The sequence below is a fragment of the Callionymus lyra genome, chromosome 10, assembly GCF_982586985.1.
Source record: "Callionymus lyra chromosome 10, fCalLyr1.hap1.1, whole genome shotgun sequence".
Taxonomy (NCBI): domain Eukaryota; kingdom Metazoa; phylum Chordata; class Actinopteri; order Syngnathiformes; family Callionymidae; genus Callionymus; species Callionymus lyra.
The window spans coordinates 14,488,135-14,507,123 of record NC_141827.1 but is presented as its reverse complement, the minus strand read 5'-3'; the positions used below and the strand labels follow the sequence as shown (position 1 = coordinate 14,507,123).

Sequence of the window (18,989 nt, the reverse complement as noted above, 5' to 3'; positions counted from 1 at the left end):
TTATCCACATCTGTTAAGTCACACATAGTTAAACGTACCATTTAAATTGCAAATTCACCTTTCTGAACCAGATTGTATACCACCCTCACACCAGATACCACCAAGTTACGCCTGTCTACTAAAATCCTTACAGGAGCCAAGGTCTCCAGCAGGCAAGATTTAATACAATTTGGTATGATTTGTTTGCCCATTTGGTTCACAACACATGCTTTCATGCTTGAAAGAGACACAGCGATTAAAAAGGACACATTGGTCACAATAAACATGGATAATAATAATCATAATCATAATAATCACTCAATGTCACTGTAGAGAGCAAATATAAAATCGTCAAAACACATTAAAACATCAACAAAATGACATCAGTGGGAGAATGGAGGATGATTTTATGTATGACCTAAAAGGTGGATCCTGTGGAGCTTTTGAAGGACAGGAGTAGATAGCAATGACACAACATGCTCATACAGAGAGAGAAACACGGACCTCTTATGGGAGTCTCTTCCCCTGCTGTTGCCCATCATGGCTGCTCTGAGATGGTTGTTAGCGTCCGGACTTGGAGTTCAAGTCGGAGTGCTCCCCATGTAGTGTAGATAGGCAGAGGTAGAGAGGCAGCTTCAGGTCGGGTGACAGTTCTTGACTGTGGTTGGGATTCATGCACAATTGAACTTTGATCTTTTATTTGTACTTTGTTCTTGTTTTTATGAAACTTGCTGTACCTGCTATTGTCTGCTGTGAATTGGAAACCCAATTTCCCAAAGGAGATCTCCAGGGGGATTAATCCATCCATCCATCCATCCATCCAACCATCCATCCATCCATCCATCCATCCATCCATCCATCCATCCATCCATCCATCCATCCATCCATCCATCCATCCATCCATCCATCCATCCATCCATCCATCCATCCATCCATCCATCCATCCATTAAGATCTGTTTGTGTTTTTCCTTTGGGTAACTTTTGTTAACCCTTGTGTTATACTATGGTCAAGGTGTCCCGAAGGCCTGAAAACAAATGTGTTTGTGGTATTCCTTATGTTGTCTCCGGGTGAAGAGGAACGACCTCCATCACTGCATATGAATTTCTGGAAGTTCACCTTGACCTGGAGACAACACAAGGGATACCCCGAACACCTTTTTTTTGGGGGCCACTGGGTCACCTAGATAAATCATGGTTGTATTGTCCAAAGGAAAACACGACACACACCTGTCTGTTTGTTTTGCCATTTTATTTATACGCACAGTTGTATATAACAAAGACTCTAGATTATCACCAGGTTGGTAACACGTGGGCTGAAAACACCACCTCAGTAGTCAATATTTTTGGCAGTGATATTCATCATCAACAGGTGAATTTAAGTACAGCAGTCAGTATATAGTCATTCCAGACAGCAAGACGTGTTTTCTAATCATACAAAACACTGTGGCGGATTCAGAAGCATCCAAAGAAAGACAACATTTGTTTACATTCACTTTATTGCAAGGCTTTCAAAAATCAAGCGTATGGTGTATTTTCATCGTTTGCATAGTTCAAGCAATGTTCCTACTGTATGTCACCCCCAGAGTAGTAGTGGTTACATTGACGGTGTGATATAGTCTGACTAAAATCCAAAATATATACACATCCTCAAATGTACATCATTTATATACATCTTCAATTTATCAGCCTCAAATGCTACATGTATCAAACTTTGGACAACTATTACTACTGGCTGTCATTTTTGAAAACCCAACATATTCCAATTGTCCCCCCAAAAATACCCATGTTCTGCTTTAGCGATCCATAAAAGCAGCAGTGAAAATGGTTTGTAAAAAGTCAGATCAACTTTACCCATGCATCTTAAAAAAATATGTAGTGCCTCTATCGAACAACTTTCTTTAAAAAAAAAATGAAAGGAAGGAAAAAATATATATTTTCTTGTATTAAATCATCTTTCTCTTTATGCTAGTTGCGGTTTTTTTTGTTTCTTGGATGGCATTGAGGTGAAGCATGCGATTTAAAACTATTTCTGATCTTAATCTTTGAGAGAATAAACTACTGAAGGCGAGATCAAAAGCCTCAAATTGAGCAAATCCGATGTTTTTCTGTGATTGTCGGACACAATCCACCTGCGTCTGAGATCAATTGTTTTCAAGTTGATGACTTTGGATGTAAACCCTGGGCCACAGTACGCAGCCAACAAACACAGCTATGTTCACATAACTCCATGTGAGGCAGCTGATCAATATTTTAAAAGCGACAGTCGAATCATTCATTCAATGGCCGCACTTTGTTAAAGTTATACCATTTGTTTCTTTCATCATGTTGTTTAAATTAACTTATGCCGTCTAAAGCTGATAAAGATGTAAACTTTGATTATTTTTTTTTCATCAGGAATGTACAAACATTTTTCATGTCTGGCTCTAGGTTGTCTAATGCTAACATAGCATTTAATTGTTTGCACCCTTGGACATTCATATACAGTATGTCATGTATAACCACCAATTGTCAACTATGTGTTTTACAATACTTGTAAATACATTTTTTAATTGTTAAAACTGTGCCATATACGTTTTCATCAGCAGGACATCAGGTTAAATAATGTTGGCACAAGTTTCGATTCGTTATCAATGGAGTTCATGGCATTAACTAATGTTATTGCTGTCTTGTGCTAAATAAAAAAGCTTTTCATTTGTATCGACTTATCGTAAAAAGATCTTTATAGACGGTTAATGGTGTAAGGTAGAAGTGTCCCTTATCATATCACAAAATCGCACAGTGAGTACCAAGTTAAGATGTAGCTTATTATCGGTATCTAACATATAGAAACATGTCATGGGTATGAGATGTGAAAAAAAACACATGTTTGGAGAGTAAGTGCTTTGCTTGCAAACATCATTTAAAGTAAATCGTTTGAATGTTGTTTTCCCTTTCTCAAAAACAAATAAATTAAATAATATTTGTTAAAAAAAATAAAAAGTTTTGTTAGGGACTCTTTATGTTAAGTGTTTATTTGTGTTAAGAAGTGATAGCATCTATAAAGAGGTCATTAGATGACTGGTAAACGTAAAATGTCCCGGGTGTATGGAAATGCATTTAGGATTGAAATGGTGTTTAAACATGTTACAAAATCGTATTATCTGGTTCATATTTCCCCAAAGAAAACTGCATCATCTTTGCCAACTCGTCTTCTTCAACAAAGCGACTGTTACTCTAGCACAGTTAAGCCTTCTAAGGTCACTTCTATTGTCACATACATCTCACCATTTATAGACTTACATTGAACATACTTTAACTATTTGAGCTGACAATCACTTTATAATATCTTCCTGTACACAGTGGTGGGTGGGAGGTGTCGGTCGTGTATCTTCTAATAGCTACGTGGTCTCATATGAACTAAATTCTGATTGAAAACTTTGTTTTTTTTTTGGTTGCTGAGCTTATAGTAAGCTATGGTTGTCGCCATTTCAACCTCATTCCACAGACAACTTTTAAAATGTTTGTAATCTCTACAGGATAAATCTCCAATAAACAGACCATTTTCTGGGCTCGTGTTTAAAATGTATAAATGGAAATTCAAATAGAGGCCACATTTCAAATAATTGATATGAAATAGCTCTCAAGTCAACATAATAATGCCAAATTATTTATATAATATAACATGGCAGTAGGTGTTATTATGACTACCATTTCTGACACTCAAATCAATGAGAAGCTAAATTGTATGTGAAGTTTTGGGGTTTCTACAAAGAGCCTTGAAACTTGTTGATAACAGGTTTTGAAAGCTTCTATGAACTTTCTGATTCAGCACAATCTTCCAATCATTAAAAACAGGTGAAGGGCAGAAAATATGTTTTCTTCCATCAAAGTTGCACTTCATGGGACAAGACCTTTTGGCATACAGTTGCAATTTGAAAGAGAGGCTGTAAGTACAAGAGACATAGAGCTGACAGGGGCATCACAGTGAGTTTGGGAGTTCCTGTACATTGACGTCGTCACGCTTGTGATCTCACTGGATCCATGGTTAAGTCGAATGATGCTTATCAGTCTTTAGAATTCAACAGTTTGTTTTAGTAGTCACACTGCTATATGTAAAGTCTTTCCTCTTTCCACATGTCGAACAGGAGTCTTATTCTACACTGCCAGTTCATGCATCAAGCATGTCACCTTTACATTTTCTTGGAAATCTACCCCGTATACTGCGTCCTGAGCTAAGCTTTTTTAGATATAAATCACCTCTTCAAGCTGGTGAGAGATTTGGAACCGTTCATTGTGCCACTGCATTTTAACCGTGAAGCTTTTTCAGGAAGTGTACTCGTCATTTTCCCAGCATTCCCTTTTGAGTTTTAGGAGATCTTCTATCCAGCAGAGAATCTACTTCATGCTTTTGTTGTAGCGAGTGATGAGAAAGTCAAAACATCATCATTGGTGAAGTGTGGCAATAAAGTCTTTAGAATGATGCTTTCTCAAACTCGACTGCTGCCAGGGCTTGAACTGAAACAGAAAACAGGATGTGATGTATTAATAGGTAAGTAAGTAAGTAAAGTAAAGGTTATTTGTAAAGCGCCTTTCTAGACCAGGGTCACAAAGCGCTTTTACAATCAAAAACAATACACAGTTAAAATATATACTTTAAAAGTTCCACACAAATAAGACAGACACAGTAGTTCCATAAAATCAAGGAAAAGCCTGCACAAATACAAATGTCTTAAGATGTTTCTTGAAGGAGTGTTAAGGAACCGTCAGTAGATTCTGATCCACAGACCTCAGAGCCCGAGCTGGGGTGTAAGTATGGATCAGATCACTGATGTAAGGAGGAGCCTGACCATGAATAGCTCAGAAGTAAGAACCAGAATTTTAAAATTGATCCTGAAAGAAACTGGCAGCAAGTGAAGAGTTTTAAGGATCGGGGAAATGTGAGTTCTTCTACTAGAGCAGCTCAGAATTCTCGCTGCAGAGTTTTGTATTAACTGCAGGTGAGACAGATCCTTCTTGTTTAGACACGAAAATAAACTGTAACAATAGTCTAAACAAGAAGATACAAACACATGGATTATAAAATCCAGATCGTGTTGTGACATTTTCCTAAATTTAGAGATTTTTCTCAGTTGAAGGAAACAGTTTCTGTTCAGTTTTCTACAGTGTTGAACTAGAGACATGTCAAAAACAACACCCAGGTTTCTCAGGCTCACTTTGAAAGACTGGCCCAAGTCAGTTTTAGGTCAGTATTTCTTACGCATTCATTATCTGCATAACATGCCATTGATGTGGCTGTATCAAAATCAGAATCAGAATCAGAAACCTGTATTGTCAGTGTTGTAAACACAACATGGGATTTTGTTTGTGGTATAGCGCAGTTTATTCCAAGTACAATTATTGCTATTATACTTAACCATTCATTTGTTCTCCAACAAGCTCCTATAAACATGCCCTAACGTAGCCTTACTGTAATTGATGTGTGGAGGTGTGTGTTATTTTTAGGCTTAGGAGATAAGGCTGGTTTGACGTACGTGATAAAGAGACACAGTCGGTATCTATTGGAAAGAATGTCATTTTTATCACAGCAGTGGCTGGAACATAGAGGCCAAACCAAAAAAATAAGGTGAACAGAGGAAGATAGTTCTTCTGCCTTGAAGGGAAAAAAAAAGGTATATCACTCAGAGACAAACCGGAGATGTTGTTACAATGAACTTTACTTTAAACTTGCATCTCCAGAAGAAAATGCAGTGTGAATGCTGAATCTGTAAACTGAAATAGTTGAAACTTTTGAATAAGTATTCAAATTGAAAATGATGCATTACGGAAAAAGACTGATGTGACGTTTAAATAAACTTAAAAAGGTTGCGAAGAAAAAGAAGAAAAAAAATGAGAAGAAGACAGAGAAGAAGAAAAAAAGTAGTAGAATTTGTAGTAGAAGTAGAAGAAGTAGTAGAATTTGTAGTAGAAGTAGACGTGGGAGAAGAAATAGAACTACAATTGGTTGTAAAAGTATTAGTAGTACAATAAGTAGTAAAAGTACAAGTAATAAAACTAGTAGTAGAATGAATAGTACAAGTATAAGTAGTAGTAATAGTAGAAGTAGAAGAAGTAGTCGATGTAGAATTAGTAGTAGAAGTAGTAGAAGAAGTATAATTAGTAGTACAACTAGTAGTATTAGAAGTAGACAAAAGTGTTTTGAAAGTTCAATGAAGTTTCTAGGTGTGAGTAGATGAATGTACCTGAAGGTCAAAGTGGAAAGAGTTGAAACGTGAGTTGAAAAGTTTTCCCATTCAAGTGAACGGGGGGAAAAGGGTAGAAAAAGAGGAATAAAAGAAAGAGTTGAAGAGATCAAAGAAAGCTAGAACATAGACTGTATTTCAGGAACGAGCTGAATTGATAAAATGTAGTTGTAGGAGGAGATGCGATACAACATTTTGGTCATAAGAGCAAAAGACCAATTATAGACCGTAAACCTGTAAATATTCAACTTAAAACATATGAAGCCTAGAAAATAAAGCAGAATCTGAGGGTCTTGGCTGGGAATGACGTGATGTGATGTGCGGACACTCACCTCGTCCGACTCACACAGTCATGGTGTGGGCGGAGTCAGGGAAATCGTCTGAGGATGTGGGAGGGGCCAGGCTGGTTGGGGAGTGGGGGGGGCTCGGAGCGCACTGAGCTACAGTGGTGAGTTTGTGGGGAAGGAGAATGCAAAGCAAAACAAAAAACACAAATCAAACATAAAACAGGGAATGCGCAGTCAAGAGGGGAACCGTGTGAAATAAATCTCATTTACACATCTGAAGGTATAAGATTTATGTTTCGCATGTATTCATTAAATACATGGACTGGTGCAGGTACAGCTCTAAATGTGAGACAAACAAAACTATTGAGCAATAGTTGACCTGAAACACCATTTGTGATAATGTGTTTCCAGTAACATGGATTATTATCTTATTGTTATGCCAGCAAGGTGTGCAACGTAATCAACATCATTGTCGTCACGTTTCAGTTTTGGAATCAAAATAATTTAGTTTTTACCTGAAATTACATAGAAGACATTTACAGCATTGTAATTGATGAACACATGTTCCACTGTTGTGTGGAGCGACACTCTTGTGCCTGGTTTACTTTAGAATACAGTTTTTGTTGTTTTGATTTGTTTTATAGATAATATAATAATATAAGTTTTGCAAAACACATAATGTGCCTTTAGATCTAAAGTATGTTGTACAATAGCATTGTTAAAGACAGTCAATTCATCTAACCATCCATTCATTCATCCATCCATCCATCCATCCATCCATCCATCCATCCATCCATCCATCCATCCATCCATCCATCCATCCATCCATCCATCCATCCATCCATCCATCCATCCATCCATCCATCCATCCATCCATCCATCCATCCATCCATCCATCCATCCATCCATCCATCCATCCATCCATCATCCATCTACTTAACCATCCATCCATCTATCCATTCATTCATTCATACATTCATTCAATCAATCATTCATTCATCCATCCATCCATCCATCCATCCATCCATCCATCCATCCATCCATCCATCCCTCCATCATCCATCCATCCATCCATCCATCCATCCATCCATCCATCGATCCATCCATCCATCCATCCATCCGTCCCTCCCTCCCTCATTCCATCCATCCATCCATCCATCCATCCATCCATCCATCCATCCATCCATCCATCCATCCATCCATCCATCCATCCATCCATCCATCCATCCATCCATCCATCCATCCATCCATCCATCCATCCATCCATCCATCCATCCATCCATCCATCCATCCATCCATCCATCCATCCATCCATCCATCCATCCATTCCTCCCTCCCTCCCTCCCTCCCTCCCTCCCCCCCTCCATCCATCCATCCATCCATCCATCCATCCATCCATCCGTCCATTATGCATCCATTACAAAGTGGGGGGAAACACGCGTACCTGAGAGTATACGGCTGCGGCGTGAGGCCTCTGCAGCAAGTGCACATGATATCTCAATACGCTTCTCTTGCTCCTCCAACTGCTGCTGTGAAGTAGCAGGAGCTCCGCCTTCCACTGGACCGTCCAAGAGAGGAACCATATTCTGAAGACTGCAGGCAGACGAATACATAGTGTGAAAATGACAGACGCAATCTAATGTCTTTTCTCAAATGTCAGGATTCTACTCTTGCCATCTTATTCATCACATCACTTTTTTCTTTGGGGTGCTTACAATTTGGAGAAGAAAAACACAAACAAATCAGCTATTGTGTGTTTTAGTAGTTTGGAAAGACACATTCACAAAATCGATGGCATTATAGAATTGAATAAGGATAGCTGTGAAGGATTTTATTATACCAATTTTACAAGAACAAATTTGTCTCATATAAAATGAATCATAAGACAAAAATAGGTAAGATATCACTCATAGTTCACTGAGCTTTCATTGTAGCTTTTATTGAGATCATTTGGTACATTCCTTTTTTAATTGCTTAATAACTGTAGTCATTTGAAACTGCGTCATTCAGAGAAACAAATCATCCGCCGATAAAAATCAAAGTGGAGATGATAAATAAATAAAACACTATGTTCTACCATGTTAGTTTGCATCTGATTTAAATCATCAACATTTGAACTGGTGACAAGGTTTCCTTACAACCAGGGTTCCACGGGTCAATATACTGTGTGCATAACAACATGTGGCAGAATAAACTTCATATCAGGAAATTAAATAATAACATTAAAGGATCATTTTAACAAGAACATGTTCTCCTGATGTGATCAAATGAACTACATGGATGAAATAAAATGGCCATAAATCAGATAGTACCCGTTGTAATATTGTATTAACATATGATTAGTTTAAAATGTATTTTCAACCTACTTTGATTTGGCAATGAGTGTCTTGATGCGCTCCAGTTTTTTCTGTTTTTCCTTCTGTTCTTCAGGACTCAGTGGCACTTTATCTTCCACATCCAGGTATCGCTCCCGGATCAGAACTTTGTCGGGTGCCAAAAGCTAAAAAAAAATATAACACACAAAGATGAACACAAAACACATGGCTACACAAAAACTAATTTCCTTCATCTTATATTCTCCGGAATTTGGAACACAGAACTGAAGGCGACTGTTGGTCATGATTCGCAGGGAAAATAATGAGGAATTTTCCAAGTCGTTTAAAATGACAGTGCTTGAATATGGAGCGATAAATCAGAACAGGAAGTGACCTCTTTGCCTGTTTCCAAGTCGTAATGTTCCAGATCAACTTGAAGCCGCCTTAGACGAGCAATCTCCTTCCTCGGTGACTCCTGACCTGGACCTCGAACTGCTGCCTCCAAGTCTTTGATATCAATCTCATGAGCGGTTAGCCTCCTTCGCACCTGGAAATTCAACTTTTTCATCAGTAACACTTTTTAAACTACAGAGAGAGAAGATCTTAAAGGACTTAAATTGATCTTGGACCTCTATTGTATCATCAGTATGAGATTGTTCGTACAAAACTCTCTTTTAATTAAAATATTTACATTACAAAATGTTCTTAAGCCCGGCCCACTGAAAACAATTTTATTTAATGGAGATTAATATTAATAATTATAAAAAACATTGTATTTATTAAGCGCTTTTTGGGAAACACAAAGGTTAAACAAAAAAGTACAGAAAAGACAAATAGGCAATTTTGAACAGGCCGGTTTTAAATATTGTTTACCATAACCACTATGTTCTGATTGGTCAAGCATAGAGGTTTGTCACTGCGTGTCGTCTAATCTGCCATTCCCTACATCCAAGGGACGGGTAGCCCATATCATGTGATAATGGCCTCCACTCTTATAACCTCTTGTGCGCTGAGATTTCAGATTTCACGGTAAGAACTTGGTAAAGTAATACGTTCAAAACATGGTCATGATGAGGGACTTCCTGAATCTTGAAAAGGAAGAGTTTTATATTAGAAATGGTTTTCCCATTAACATAAGGGAATTATTTGTAATATATGATAAATTAAGGAACTGGAATATAACGATAACAATGAGATATTCATCAAATCAGAGATTGTCTTTATTTAATAAGATAATCAAGTCAAAGGTTTTAACATACAGTAATTGTTTACATGATGCAAGCTGTCCATTTATGACTTGAACAACGTTGATGATATCTATTTGGTCATGACGAATGGTAAATAAAATAGTAAAATAATAATAATTAAAAGCAAATCAAGAAGCAATCAAGATTCCCCACTGACTAATCTCACATGTTTTTGCCTTGTTACTTTCCTGATTGCTTCCATCAATCCCTACTATCCCGGGGTTTCCCACTGCTCCAGAAGATGTAATTTGTTTTGTGGCTTGCATAAATTATTCAAACGTAAATATTGGACTCAACGGGACGTTCGCAGAAGGATGCATACCACTCTGTAGCTTGCAGGAGAATGACCGCCCGAGAGGTTGAGACTTCGCCGCTTTTCCCTCACAGAGCTGCTCTGGTTTCGACGGAGACGCTCGTTTTGTTCTTCCACACTCATCTTGGATTTCAACTCAGCAGGAAACACAGCACTCTTTGGACGCTCCTGCAAGAAATAACATAACAACAGTCAAAGAAAGGACGACTGTTGTTTTCTGTCTGGTCATATGGTCTCTTGTTTTGTAGAGGCTGATAAATAAACTCACCAAAAAAACCACACACTTATTAGAAAGTTGTTAAATATTATTATTTGTTGTTAATTTATAGTATACGAGATATCAAATATAAAATATAAAATTTGACATACCATTCAAAGCCTTAATCATGTTTTATTTTTATTTTAGCTATGTTATATTGAACTACATTGAACCGTCAAGATAAGATTTCACTTACAATTAGATTTTACATTAATTATAAAACATTATAAAACTCCAGGTTAACAATAGAAGTGAAAACGGATAAATCCATACCCTTGATATTCCATTGGGAACTCTTCCATTATGTCTGGAAAATCCTGTTGTTTCATTGGCTGGTGACTTGGTTCGTGGAGGAACAATTCCGACTGCAATACATAAGTGTATTTGTTCATAACAATAGTAATGTTATCCTCGAAAACAAAACGCAAAAAGAACACAGCGTAATTACAAAGACAAAATCAGCTTTAATCAGATAGTTTTCCTTTGATCTGGTGTCAAAAAGAAAAATATTGCAGCTGATTGCAGTGAAAGAACAATCCAACGGGATCAGACTTCAGACGCATGTGTCACCATATGAACCCGCGAAAAAAGTACCTTTATTCATGCCGGATTGCCGATCTTGCATCCTGTCCTGCATGTCAGCCATTGATTGTTCTCCCAGATTTAACTGAAAACATAAGATTAAAGACGGTAAAAAGCTGATTTTGACTTAAAAATCCAAGCTTTGGTTACTACTATGGATAGGACTCCAATATAAATGGCTCGATGTAAGTCTAGATTCAAATCCATAAACATTGATGGCTGTGACCATGAGAAAGATGGCATTAGTTAGATAAATTAGTGAATTAATGAATGGTTGTGTCATTTTGCAATATTGAATGTTACATTGTTTGTTGTTGTTTTACTTTCTATATAGAAGAGTTGATGGTAGTTATGTCAAGATATTCAACTGAGCAGGAAATGAAGTTAGGAGAGCAAAAGCTGGTTTTAAACCAAAGTGTTTTAAAGGAGGACACCAGGCAGTAGTAAGTGAGAAATGATTTTAGGGCAGGAGCAGAAACACAGAGTACCTTTCTCGCGTAAGATTCTTCATCAAGGTAACCATCATCGATTTCCAAGCTGCGTAGCCAGGTGGTGCTGTCAGAGGGCAGGGGAGGGATTGAGGGTTGTAGGGTGGAAGAGGATTCCAAGGGGAGATACGATCTAGGAAGAGGAGGCCTGGGAGGGACCCTTTCCTAGACCACCAAAGATAAAGGAAGGGGAAAGGAAGGAGGAAAGATATAGGAGTGGAAGAAAGAAACTAGGCATCAGGAGTGATGACAAGCCAGGCGGTACAGTGCTGAGAGGAATCCCCCTAATAATTCTGTGCAAGGTTTCCTATCCCATATGTTCATATGAGAGTTTGAGTGTACATCAGAGAGCTACAAAGATCTTTCTCCGGGCGTGGGCAAAAACTTTTCGCTCTGTTCATGACTTATGTATAGTTTATGTACCACTGTGGTGTTATTTTCGACAAAAAGTAGGTGTGAAGGCAGCCAGAGAAATTGCAAAACGTGACACCATCCAAAAATATTTAACTTATGTAATGCTCATCTGTATGCTGGATGGATGAAATTAAATAGGTTCCATATGAGATTTCAGAGGAATGTTATTTTTCCGTCAGAGAAGTTACGATATACATAACAGTGTGAACACTGAATTATATGTGAAGTCGTTTTTTTTTATTGCAAATATAGCTTAAATAACCGATAATCGTATGCTATTTTTTTCTATTTCTAAAAGTTTAGTTGACTTGAGTTGAAACTGAAATCTTTTAAGATCATTGAGTTAAAGGTGAGTCTGCATAAAGACTTTCCCCAACTGTTTCCTTGGCACTTCGGACTGTCTGACCACACAAATTAACGGTTCACTGTATATGTCATCGTCATGAGGAGTATAACTCATCCGAGAACAAGATCCAGTGTTGCTCGACGAGTGAGAAAAAGGCCATTGAGGGTTTGACAGCTCGGAGCTCTGGCATAACCATGATGCTTGTGCTTGACAGCTGTCTTGCTGATGCAACATCTGAGAATCTGGCAAAGAAAAGCGCCTGTTGGGTGACGGACTATCTTGATACTCGGTAGAGAATCGTGATGTTTGCGCAGAGTCTGGATAGACATCTTTTCTGAGGCCAATTTTGAAATCCTGGTAATAACCATTTGAAGTTATCCAGCTGGTCTCGTTTAAACTCAAGTTGCTCCGGTACATTTCCGATATACTGCCCTGACATTGTTCTTCCAGATCATTGAACTGCACACGAGTCTTGGCTGTGTAATCATCAAAATTTGATTGACAAGACATATGTGGGTCACATTCCTCCATAACTGTGTCCAATCTTCCCAAAGATCCGCGAAGACCTTCAAAGGGGGAAGAAGGGTGAGGAATTTTATGCTCAATTAATTCACAGCTATTGCTACATGTGCTTTCCACATCCAGGCTTGTGTCAGGCTCCCTGTAGCTTCTGGGTCTAGTCCAAGACTTGGAATCGGTCTTGAAATGAGGCACGATACATGATTTAGGACGAGGTTTAGGAAATGGTTTTCTATGCACTTCGGGGGTTTTGCTATGTTGCAAATATGGGCTTGAGTCATATTTAGGGTTGGCCCCCAGCTGGGTGTGTCCTGTGCTTACCTCCAGGCCCAGCTGTTTGGTTGGGGAGGCCCGGGAGCCGGGCACTGGGGAGAAAGGGCTGAGTGGGCTGGTGAGGCTTACTGAGCTCAAGGGACTGGCTGGACTATTGGTGCTAAAAGATCCTGATGCACCACTGGCCACTGCAAAGAAAAAATGTAAAGTGGGTTACTACTGGGTTCTAGGAGTAAGCTATTACAAATAATACATATTTTATCAATTTGCTGTTCTATCAGATCATTTAACTCAACTCTTTTTTGTTATACAACAATGTGTATTCAATTATCAATTGGTGCTTTTAGGTTGTTTTTCCAGTAACATAGACAATGTTGAACCCTGGACGTGGGAATGAGTGATCATTTTTGGTTATGACAGTGGATCCCCGTTTTCATGACTTCATACTTGGAAGTCCTAAGTGTGTACTATTGCCAAACTCGCAAAATAAAGGTGTTGAATAGACAAATGGTGTGAGAGAACAAAGTGGCGAATGGATATGAATAGTCACATGAATATATCTCTTACCTCTGTGCTTGGCTGTGTCAGTGCCTCTAGATGAGTTATTCTTGTGCAGTCCCTCTAACACATCCTGGACTCTCCAAAACTCTTTCTGGATGTGCCTTCGAACCAATTCACTCTACACAATAATGGCGCATGAGAAGATGAATTTGGTAACCAACAAAATTCAGAATTGCAGACACATTTTTAAGCTTAAATTATAGTACGCCGGAAAAAAAACAAGAAAAACCAGACACGTCATCACTCCCTCTTTTCACAATCTGGACTTTTCCCCCCTAATCTTCATGTATATATTTAAGTCAAAACATGTAGATTATAGCGTCAGCAGACAGTAGGTTTACAATGGACACTGCAAATCTAGGATAACCTGGGCTGGATGTTACATACTATTAAGAGATCTTTCTCTGAAAACCAATTATGTGGATTAAAAAGGGCCTGAAAAGTAATCTAGACCTTTTGTCTTTTAAATATGAAACATGGTAGACCAGTACCCGAACTCCTGCATTCAGTTGCTCCCATAGGTCTCCATGGATGGCATTGGCCTCGTCCTCCAATGCTTCAAACTCCATGCGAGCAGTTGTGAATGCCTGTCATAATTTGAAAAACAAATGAGAAACACTGAAATACATAATTAAATACAATTCATATATTTGTTTTGAAAATAGTAAGAAACTTCCAAGACCAAAAAAAGACTATATATCCTGGAATATTCAGAGTTTTGTTCGGCGAATGTTAAGTGAATTACACTTGATGCTTGTGAAAGTTCTCCTCGAATGTTGATAAGCTGGTTCTGCAGAGTTTCTTTCTTGTACTGCAACTTCTCCATGGTCATTGGTTGGTTATGATAGTTCTCCATTTCCTGATGGGTTCCCACGAGTGCTTCCTCTAATGTATCCTTAAAACAGCAACGAAATCAAACGCGTAAAGTCAGTAAATCAGCAAACATCATGTTTTTAGACCAATATTTATTCAGCACAATGTTAAGTCTTGCATTCTTCTTTACCTTATCCATTCTGAGTCTGTGCACAACTGCCTCGTGGTCCTTCAAAATGTGCTTCTGCTCACAGAGCCTGCCCAAAAGTTTCTGTGTGAGAAAACACATTATTTACCATATGGTTGTTGCACAATCTTTTCGATTTGACAAATATTTTTACAAGTGAGAGGGAGTGGTGCTCAGTTATGAGATGTCAAACATGAAAAGATAAGTAAATACATCGATCATGCTGCAGACTGATTATTAATGTGGTGCTACTTATTTATCAGAAATGTTTGACTTCTTAATGAGACCAGACATTCTACTTCCAACACAGATGGAGGAAAGTAAGTAAACAACGGCTGAGCCAATATTTCATTGAAAATACCCTTTTATCATAAGTCAATGATAGAATGCACAGCTTTACACTCGTGTCAAAAACACGACTTCTAGCCTCAAAATTATTTAAATTAAATTAAACTTTCCATGGACTGGACTTGGTCCCTCGAAGAAACCTGCCTGAGGGCTGTTGCTTAAAATTTAATTTCCTTGTTTTCGGAACCAGGGGCTTTAGCTTGCCTCCTTGATCCCCACACAGCTAATTTGTCTCTCTAGACAGGTTCCCCTTAGATATGTGGTATTGGTTTCCTTGAATAAGTCACAGGTCCTCAGTCAGATACTTTCAACACAAAAGTGCTCCGTAGTTCCCTGTTGCTTTAGGTGCTTCTAATTTGAAGTACTGATACAACGGCAAGAACTTAAATGACAAATTCCTACATTCAGAAATTGCACAAAACATGTCTTCCATATATCAGGGATGTATGGGAAACTATTATGTAACTTTGAGTCGTGATTGTTGTTCAAGGCTCCAGGTGAGCGCTCCACAGATGGTTCAAATATCTACCCATTAGACAGCCAACCCATGGGGTTATAGGTCAATATGACAATATGATCACGATTACCCAGAGAGGGTTAATGAGGATGGATAGAAACAAGTGGAAATAAGAAAGAAAATCATTCTCCTCCAAGTGTGTACAATGATCCCGATCTAACAACCCACACAGGACACTCCCTTTGGTGCATGACGATGGCATACTCACGTTTTTTTTTCAAAGTATGTTGAAATAGAGATATAATATTAAATATATATGTGGAATGCAAGTGTTGCGCGTGCAGGTCTTACACTGGTTTCAATCTCGTTGAGTTTCAGCGTGGGGTGAAGCTCTCTGCTGTAGACATCGTGGAAAGGAGGCACCTGTGAAAACAAAGAGTGAGTTTCTTGCTCAAGCGGACAGGATCATCAGTAAGAAGGTGTCAACCTTAGATACTGGAGAGAAAAAAAAAAGGCTGTGTATAAATTATCTCATCTGCACTTGATTCTGAGAAGTGATTCATGATTTTACAGGTCAATGTCCAAACGCAACATTAACACCCGCCCTCTTCCAACAGAGGAAATGATTTTGCAAGCATTAGCAAACATGGTCATTAATCACAGTGCTTTATCCGCTGTGCGAACAATGAAAGTGTTGTCCCACAGATGTGCGTTTGCTCTATAGAGGAAACACCATACGTTTTTGATAAAGACTACATTTATCTGTAAAGTCATGAAAGATTTGATGTCTCAGAATATAAAGGTGTGTTTTTAAACAGCTGTGTATACTGGAATATATAAATAAAAATGAAAATTTCTGACATACAAAACAATCCAGTGATTTTTCAATTTGTGATTGTGTGAAACACAGATGATTTATGAGAATAAAAATAAAACACAGATATTATTTTCTATTTACCAAACGTTCAAAATCCATGCATGCACTTAATGAATATGCACATCTAAAAAGGAAACCACCACTAATACAAAACTGCAAAACAATTCCCCGACTTCTATTAGTGGATACTAGTGATGGGTTGAGGGGTTTCATAGATACTGTGTCATGATACAGTGTTTTAAATTTTGAAAGGCCGCTAGATGTCATTGTTTGCTTCATAACCTGTGGCTCTTATCTACTAATGCAATGAAACGTGGCATCAATTGTACTAAGAGTGCCATCTAGTTTCCACCACCAACTGATACTATTAGATACTATTAAATAAATATATTACATAAAGGTTTTCATGTCATCTCAGTTGTGTTTGTCTTGATAGCAAAACAATCCCCTTTCTGATTCCTGACTAAAAGTATTGTTTGATCAATACCAAAATAGTCAATGATTTTTCTAGTATTTCTGTAAAAGTCATCCAAGGATTGTCTGGCCGTGAAGGTTCTCTTGTTCATCCAGGGTCATGGTTCTCTGAGGATTCTGCTGACATTAAAACATTAAATTCCTGCTCCATTAGTTGTACTATTTGTACATGGAGCCGGATCAATGCATTCACATTCAAAACTGCTTCTCATTAGCATCAATCAGCAACAGTGGATTATGTCACCGATGCGTCATCACAGCATGTCATTGTTTTTTCTGGATCGATTATCAGGCGGCGCCCGAGAGCACGCGATCATACATTCTTCTAATGAAATAATATGGTATCGTGACCTTAAATAATAGTTTAATTATGATTGCACAGGACTTCCCTTGTAATGCGAATGTGTACTCTGGCTGATGGCTAGTTTATAATTGATGTGTTTTGCAGTTGAACTGAAGAAACACAAAAAGAAATCACAACTTATCCACGAGAAGACACGATATAACAGCATCAATGAGTTGATGGACATAAACTGGAGGAAACAAGGACGATGATGGTTGACAATTCAACTCATATGAACAATGGCCTGAGAATTGCATGTGTCTTCTGAGCGATAAACCACACATGCTTTCCATAAATGTTTCAAAAGAACGGCCCGTCACCAAATGATTGTCGTACGGTTACTAGTAGTGATGGGTTGATGAGGCCTGATGATACACAATCATTTGTTTGATGATACAGTGTCATCATTTTGAAAGTCGACTAGATGTCACTCTCTGCTTTATGATCTTTGGCTCGGATTTACTAGTTCAATGAAACCTGATAGTGCCATCTAGTGGCCTTTCAAACTGTATCATGATACAGCACCAGCTGCTTCAAGACAGAATCAAGACAGGTAAATATAAATCTGTACATGATACTCCCTTTCAAGGTTAAAATCATCCAAACAAAAATAGGTATTCTGGTATTAAAATTATAATATTCTTATAAATGTGCCTTTTCTTCATTTCTTTACTTCCAAATACATATTTATAATATTTGTCAAAGATCCTTTAATCATTTTTTTATTGAAAAGACAAGCGTTATTTATTCGACCATATCGGAATTTCTCTGTTTCTACTGGACTGTCTTTGAAGTGAACCTCATGCTTGTTATTCATGTCGTTATCAGATGCATTTCCATGTTTCCAATTTAAATTTTAAATTTTGTGTTGATGGAATTTTTCATTTAGCAGCTGTTGATTCAGCAACGGACGTGTCATTTGGCATCATCATCACACAGAATAAGAAAATCCAGATCATACTTTTGCTGTTTTAAATTGTTGGTATTACTAGTATCTTCCACTTTTCTGAGAAGTTTTTTTCAATGTAAAATAAAGTTTTTCAGATTTGTGTTACTTGGGATTTAAGGGTGAATACATTAGTGTTATCTGCTCTGTTAAAGTTTAAATAAATATCACTAACTGTGCGTCATGAACTGTTTCTTTCATTCCACATGTGATGGGTCGTAACAGTCGCTGCTGTCGCAGAGATAAGATGTTGCAGACGAGCACACGAGTGACTGAGGTGAAGAACACACTGCATGCAGACGAGACAACAGAAGAAAAGAGAGGCAGGCCTGGAAAAGAATGTAAGGGACTATCTATCTGCAATAGAAAAAAACAACAGTATGGCTCAAGATGGCCTGGGATCGGGACTGAACTTAATTTCCCTGGCTCCTACTAACTTCAGCCTGCCTCCCCGCCGTACTCTGGCCTCTCTTACTTGGATACAAAGCTTCGCTGCTGAGGATGAGCGCTCCATCCTTTGGGTAACAGAGCCAATACGGTGGCTTCCCTCGAGCACCTGAAGAATCAGCTCAGATTACAGACAACTGATAAAGAGTGTGTGCGCCAGATAGCTGCAGGTATGTTGATAAAGACTTCAGAATACAGGGATTATAGAAAAGTCAAGGATGGAAGGAAAGACTTGATTAATGCTCGACTTACAATGTTGTTAATGAAACACACCGAACTCTGACAAAAACGTATG

General features: G+C 38.2%; 1 protein-coding gene across 4 annotated transcripts in view; it reads right to left on the bottom strand.

Annotated features, from left to right (window-relative positions):
• Nucleotides 1–1,458: 1,458 nt before the first annotated feature.
• plekha6 (pleckstrin homology domain containing A6) overlaps nucleotides 1,459–18,989 on the bottom strand; it is a 58,446-nt gene continuing 40,915 nt past the window's right edge. For all 4 annotated transcript variants that reach the window (XM_087801160.1, XM_087801159.1, XM_087801161.1 and 1 more), the window contains 16 exons: nucleotides 18,723–18,803; nucleotides 15,959–16,030; nucleotides 14,806–14,886; nucleotides 14,548–14,697; nucleotides 14,294–14,389; nucleotides 13,809–13,920; nucleotides 13,290–13,429; nucleotides 11,690–11,854; nucleotides 11,214–11,286; nucleotides 10,893–10,984; nucleotides 10,370–10,528; nucleotides 9,195–9,347; nucleotides 8,852–8,985; nucleotides 7,930–8,078; nucleotides 6,531–6,638; nucleotides 1,459–4,474 (listed from right to left, as the gene is read on the bottom strand). In XM_087801160.1, the coding sequence (XP_087657286.1) occupies nucleotides 6,541–6,638; nucleotides 7,930–8,078; nucleotides 8,852–8,985; nucleotides 9,195–9,347; nucleotides 10,370–10,528; nucleotides 10,893–10,984; nucleotides 11,214–11,286; nucleotides 11,690–11,854; nucleotides 13,290–13,429; nucleotides 13,809–13,920; nucleotides 14,294–14,389; nucleotides 14,548–14,697; nucleotides 14,806–14,886; nucleotides 15,959–16,030; nucleotides 18,723–18,803 (1,755 nt within the window). In that variant the 3' untranslated portion in view covers nucleotides 1,459–4,474; nucleotides 6,531–6,540. The remainder of the gene's footprint in view (nucleotides 4,475–6,530; nucleotides 6,639–7,929; nucleotides 8,079–8,851; nucleotides 8,986–9,194; nucleotides 9,348–10,369; nucleotides 10,529–10,892; nucleotides 10,985–11,213; nucleotides 11,287–11,689; nucleotides 11,855–13,289; nucleotides 13,430–13,808; nucleotides 13,921–14,293; nucleotides 14,390–14,547; nucleotides 14,698–14,805; nucleotides 14,887–15,958; nucleotides 16,031–18,722; nucleotides 18,804–18,989) is intronic.